This window comes from Talpa occidentalis, unplaced genomic scaffold, assembly GCF_014898055.3.
Source record: "Talpa occidentalis isolate TD23 unplaced genomic scaffold, MPIMG_talOcc4v2.1 talOcc4.18, whole genome shotgun sequence".
NCBI lineage: Eukaryota > Metazoa > Chordata > Mammalia > Eulipotyphla > Talpidae > Talpa > Talpa occidentalis.
The window spans coordinates 6463731-6469689 of NW_023601851.1; the positions used below are offsets into that span (position 1 = coordinate 6463731).

A 5959-nucleotide genomic window follows, 5' to 3' on the forward strand; every position below is an offset into this window, starting at 1 on the left:
GCGGCTGAGCTGGGCAAGGTCCCCATGGAGCACGGTGGAGGCCTCTCCTGGGCCACCGCTGACAGCATCACCACCCACCTGGGCCGCCCACCCATCCACAGAGGCATCACCCGCCACACCCCTGGACGCCCCAACACAACTGTAGGGGGATGTGACACGAGTCCCCTGAACCCCTCACCTTCAGAGCAGAGAGCAACCCTTGCTCCAACAGACCACATGGGTCACGTCACAGCAACAGACACTTCCAGGGAACGTGGTACTAGCAGAGGAGCGTTGTCTTAGCAAACCCTGCAGGCCTCTTTGGACCAGGTCTGAGGTGAAGGCTGAGGGGCCCGTTGCCATCTTTAATGGGCGCTCAAGGACACCTAGGAGCCTGCAGCATCGTGGAAAGCGGCCTGCGGCCTAGGGGTGAAAGCCTCAGCGACCCCCCATGGCGCGTTGAGGAATATGGCCCGTGGCACCGACACTCCAGGTGGAGTTTGAAGGGACCAATGTACCTCCCCCTGAATCAGGGAAGATGCTCTCAGGTGACAGACACCCCGTCAGTCACCGACCTGGAAACACAGGACAGGGACTCTGGCCGTAGAGATGTTCCTGACGGAGGAAGCTGCATAGAGGGCGCGGGCAGGGGAGAGCGGGCGCCCAAGTCCCAAATCCACGAACAGAGAAACAATCCCCGACGGACGGGCCCCGAGCCCAGCCCTGCGGAGAGGACACCGCGGAGCCAACACAGGGCACGACTGCAAATCCACAGACCGAGGCTAGGTGTGGACATCCAGGCGAGTAACGGGGGCAATCTCAGCAGGCCTTGGAGCCTCAGGAGAGGCCTCAGGCCAAGCACTTCAGCAAGACACACACCGCAGAGACCCCTAACTTCACAGTGCTGCGCTCAACCACCTGCACCACCAGGGGAGGCCTGCCTGCGCACTCTTGACATTCATAGCATTTCCCTCCAGTGTGGATTTTGTCATGCCTAGTGACGGCTGACTTCCTGAAAAGTTTTCCCACTCTTCACAATCATAGGGATTTTGTCCAGTGACACCTCTGATGTCCAGTGAGAGCTTGCTTACTGGAAAAAGTTTTCCCACACTCTTGACACTCATAAGGCTTCTCTCCACTGTGACTTCTCTGATGTTTACTGAGGGATGATTTCTGGCGGAAAGCCTCCCCACATTCTTGACACTCATAGGCTTTCTCTCCACTATGAATGAATTCTCTGATGTGTAATGAGGTGTGGCTTACTAGAAAAAGCTTTCCCACACCCTTCACAATCAAAGGTTTTCTCTCCAGTGTGACTTCTCTGATGTCTAATGAGGTGTGACTTACTAGAAAAAGCTTTCCTACACCCTTCACAATCATAGGGTTTCTCTCCAGTGTGAATTCTCTGGTGGTAACTGAGGGATGATTTCCAGGGGAAAGTCTTCCTACACTCTTGACATTCATAAGGCGTCTCTCCACTGTGAATTCTCTGATGCTCACTGAGGTAAGACTTACTGGAAAAAGCTTTCCCACACCCTTCACATTCATAGGGTTTCTCTCCAGTGTGACTTCTCTGATGGTGACTGAGAGATGACTTACTGGAAAAAGCATTCCCACACTCTTCACAATCATAGGGTTTCTCTCCAGTGTGAGTCCTCTCATGTAGAACAAGAACTGACTTACAGGAGAACACTTTCCTGCACGCCTCACATTCATAGGGTTTCTCCCTTATGTGAGTTCTCTGATGGACACTAAAAGCAGATTTCCACCTGAAAGTTTTCTTACATACCTGACACGGGTAGCGCTTCACTCCCGTTTGAGATTGTGGATGTAAAGTGAGGGCAGTCTTCCATGAGTAAGTTTTCACATAATCGTTAGAGCCAAACAACTTCACTGCAGTGAGATTTCTCTGGTATCCCCTCTGTAAGGAAATCTCAGAGGTGCCCCCACACTCATTAGGTTGATCGTCTGCTTTTGTTTTCTGATGTTCAGTCAGAACAAAGGTTTTAGAGGCCGCTTCAACATATCTCTTATATCCAAAATTACTCTTTCCTAACTGGGTACTCTCACGCTGATAGGTGTGAAATGTGTTGCTGAGACTGGCCCCACTTTCATAACATCCCTGCTGCTCATGTTCAACATACCTAGGAGGATTCAAATGCACTGGAGTCATATCCACAGCTCTCCCCTTTCCATTACAACTGCAGGGAGTCTGTCCTCCTTGGGTTCTGTCTCGGAAAACGAAAGGTGCCTCATCACGGATGTCCCTGCACTCATTGCATTTACGGGCAGCCCCTTCCGGAAGGGCTCCTTTAGGTGTAAATATTGTTTCTACACTCACAACTTCTCCTTGTTCACGAAATTCAAAAGGCTGTTGAAAGGTCTGAATCACCTGGTGACTAAGGTGCTCAGGATACTTGATGGGTTCCCTCATTCTACTAAAGACCTCCTTATTCTCTCCAGCATGCTCTTCTTGAGGCTCACCAGGGATCATCATGGTCCTATGTATAGTAAAGTTCTCAGGCATCATTGCTGAATTGCTTTCATTTTTGATACTATGGTTCAAACAATGAATTGAGTCCACATTGCTTTTTTCCATTAAGTCAGTTCTCTCTCTGGATGGTATTTTGCTGCTGGCGGTAAGAACTTGCCACACATGTCTGCCCTGATTTGCAGGGCTGTTCTGAGTCAGGTGATCCACAGTATGGACATCTAAAGTGAGATAAAAATGACCATGTCTCTAAGCATTTTGAGTGAATACTACAAAGTGGCACAAAAGCTCCTGTATTACAACACAATTTACAGGTATTGATTTTCTGATTCATGCTTTTTGCCCATAGCAAATTATGGGGAGAATAGATTTTTTGGTATTTTTTTATTTTAGCATAGAAGAACTGGGGTGTAGGCCAGAAGTGCAGGAGTGGGGGTGCTATAGGGGAGCGTGGAGACATTGTTTTGAACAGAACAGGCGGACTGACTCAAATACACTGCTGAGGGGAGCAGCGGGTGAGACAGGAGAGGTCTGCTGTGACAAAGTGGGTGAGCTCCTTCACTGTGGATCAAACTCAGGCCATAAGCGTGAGAGCTAAGAGACTTAATCCCTAGGCCTCCAGGGAGGCCCCAATTAACAGATTTTCTAATGCCAAACCAGGATAACAAAGCAGTAAAACTAATTTCATAATGGCTTTATAAATCATAAATATTTGGTGAAAATAGTCCTTTAACTAGAGTTGTCGATTTCAACCAGAAGCATTTCACCCAACATAGATCCTACACACCTTCTTTCTTAGACTGACCCTGTGCAGCTCTTGCAGGTACTTTCTGAATAACCAAGCCCTACAGAGGCCATGGCTTTCCCGGAAACCTGTGGACTGAGTGACCCAGTCATTGCCCAGGCACTTTAAGCAAGAGGCCTGCTGAGACACAAGGACTCTGCTTCTCCATTTCCTTAGTTTTTCTTTCGACCCCAGCCCTGGCCACGGTCACCTGCAGAGGTTCTCAGAGGCATGCACATCCCTCCACGGCAGAGACCTGTCAGTTCTTATTTAAATATCATATCACATAAGGCTCAGAATCCTAATACATGCAGCAAACTCCACCTCATCATTGTGTCCCACATTCCTGCTGATAGGAAAAAAGTTCTGCATCCAGCCTGTGGCTATCAGTGTTAAAGTCTTTTCCCACATCATTCTGAGAGCAACACCCTGGTGTTCTCAATGCACTCCCTGGAACCTGTGTTTCTGCTTTGTTCATAGCAGCTCCAGTTTATATGTTGTGTGTGACTCTCAGCTACATCACACTGTCATCGATTCCTTTACTTTCCTCCCAACGATTCCCATGAGAAGGTGGAATTGCACAGGTCACACTTTTCCCCAAGGTATGAGCCCCAAACCTGAAACTCTTGGTGCCATGGCTTTAGAAACCACCACTTCAGGTTCCCCCTCCCAAGTCACAGAACATCCCTTCCCATGCTGAACAATTTCTGGTTCCTCCTTAGCCTCACAATTACTATGTAGGCGGTCACAAGGCTTGCCCCTGAAAAACTACTCATGTTCTAAATAACTCTCCAGTCAATACCACTCTATCCCTTTTGAGTTAGTCACCTGCAAAGTGACATCTCCAATAGCAATACACAGCCTGTAGCCCAGACTGCAGAGAGAACTATAGATATGACATGTCAGTGCAAGCCATTCGCCTCATCTGAGCTCTGAAAGAAAATAATTAATCTCTATAATGATGCGTATGGAGCACACACACAAAAACAACATCCTCCACTTTGTTTCACTCATGCTGGACAAAAACACCCTCTGTGGCTTTACCTCTCTATTAATAAATGTATTTATTATATTATATATTCTTTCCTCACAGCGTGTATAACTTCAGAAAGTAAAGATAATTTCATTTGTTATGAAAATTTAACACTGGCTAAACTTCCCATGAACACACAAAATAAAAAAAATCCTGAACAGGTACCTAACGAAAACAGTCTATGAGAGTACACTGAGAGAGAGAACAGAGAAATGTGATTACTGCAGAATAACCCCCACAGTATCAGGACTGCATACTGGTTTAAGAACATAGACAACCATCATTAAAAGAGCAGGACAAAATTCACCAGACAGCAATATTTTGTAACTGAATAAAGAATCAGTTTGATATATGCAGACACACTCTCCAAGGTTGGACACTGGAAAAGCACCTCAGTGTGGCCAATATCACTGGCCACACTCCCAGCCTCCTCTCAGCCTCCCGGCCTGGCAAGCACTGACTGACCTGAGAGGTCCTGGTTTGGGGGATCGTCCACAGACCACGGCTGTAATCCCTGCTCCGACCTGATGCTCTCCTCAGGATCGGTAACACGATGCCCTGTGATGAGAAACAGTGTTGGTCTTTGATCAAGTTCAACTTCAGTCTTTGAAAACTAACAAATGCAGTGTGAAGAGCTGTGCAAAAGAGGCCAATCTGAATCTTTCCAAACAAAAACTGAAACACCCACAATGTACACTGCCTGCCATGTTCAACCTCACCAACACTCAGTTTCATAAGCAAGTGCACACTTATCGGTGCAGAAGACAGCACTGCACTAGAGTGCTACACCGGAGATTCCTCACCTAGGGACACCAGGTGACTGCAGGTCTCCATCATCACATCCCAGTACAGGGTCCTCTGAGCTTCACTGCCACTCCTGCCACATGAAGTTGACAAAATGTCTTCAAATGACACCGTCCCCTCTGAGGGAACATTTCTCCTCATTTCAGGGCTGGCAGCCTGGGTCAGACAGAGCAAGTGCAAACACATCTTATTTTGTGGGTCTTTGGTCCTGTATAGGATGTATAGAATTTGCAGTTGAAAGAGCCTCGCCTCTACATTCACCCGTTCGGTCCTAAAAGTAGAACTATAGCTTATTGTATAAATTTGAAAGTGTCTATGATTGTAAGAATAAAAGGATGAATAAAATTTGCTCCTTGAGGAGCTGATAGCCTGGCTGGCAGGAGTAACAGACACACACCCGGAATCATGTGCTAAAGGAGCTTCATAACAAATGAAAAGCATGTGTAACTTTGTGCCAATATTTTACTCCTGTTACCTCAAAGCCTGGTTATCTCCAACTCACAGTAAACAAAAACTGAACCCGGAACCAGAATGTTCAAGCAATGAGGGGGGGGAAAGCACAGGTAAGAAATGTTCAACTACAAGCAAGTATAAACCAGACACATACTATGGGCGGGTAGAGGGGTGGAGGGATTAGGGTCAAAATAAGAGGGGGTGGGATGTATGGGGACTATAGCCAAGATGAAAATGCATACATTGTGTAAAAATGAAAAATGTAAAATATATATAAAATATTTTTTTAAGAAAAGATGTTCAGCTGACAGAGTCAGAAGAAGACAGAACAGGTCATCACTTTTAAAATGGAAGGACAAAGGGGAGGAGAAATCGGTAATAAATTGGTGGCTGAGGTACAAGGAATGTTTTCCTA

General features: G+C 46.7%; 1 protein-coding gene across 2 annotated transcripts; it reads right to left on the reverse strand.

Moving 5' to 3' along the window:
• Positions 1-681: 681 nt before the first annotated feature.
• LOC129146154 (zinc finger protein 39-like) lies at positions 682-5294 on the reverse strand. 2 transcript variants are annotated; one of them, XM_054697652.1, is made up of 3 exons: positions 5091-5294; positions 4753-4845; positions 682-2691 (listed from the first exon to the last, which is right to left on the reverse strand). In XM_054697652.1, exons 1-3 carry the CDS (start codon positions 5275-5277, stop codon positions 1202-1204), a joined length of 1770 nt encoding a protein of 589 aa, XP_054553627.1. In that variant the 5' UTR covers positions 5278-5294; the 3' UTR covers positions 682-1201. The 2 variants fall into 2 exon arrangements, with proteins under 2 accessions (XP_054553627.1, XP_054553628.1); XM_054697653.1 differs by lacking the exon at positions 4753-4845.
• Positions 5295-5959: the final 665 nt, after the last annotated feature.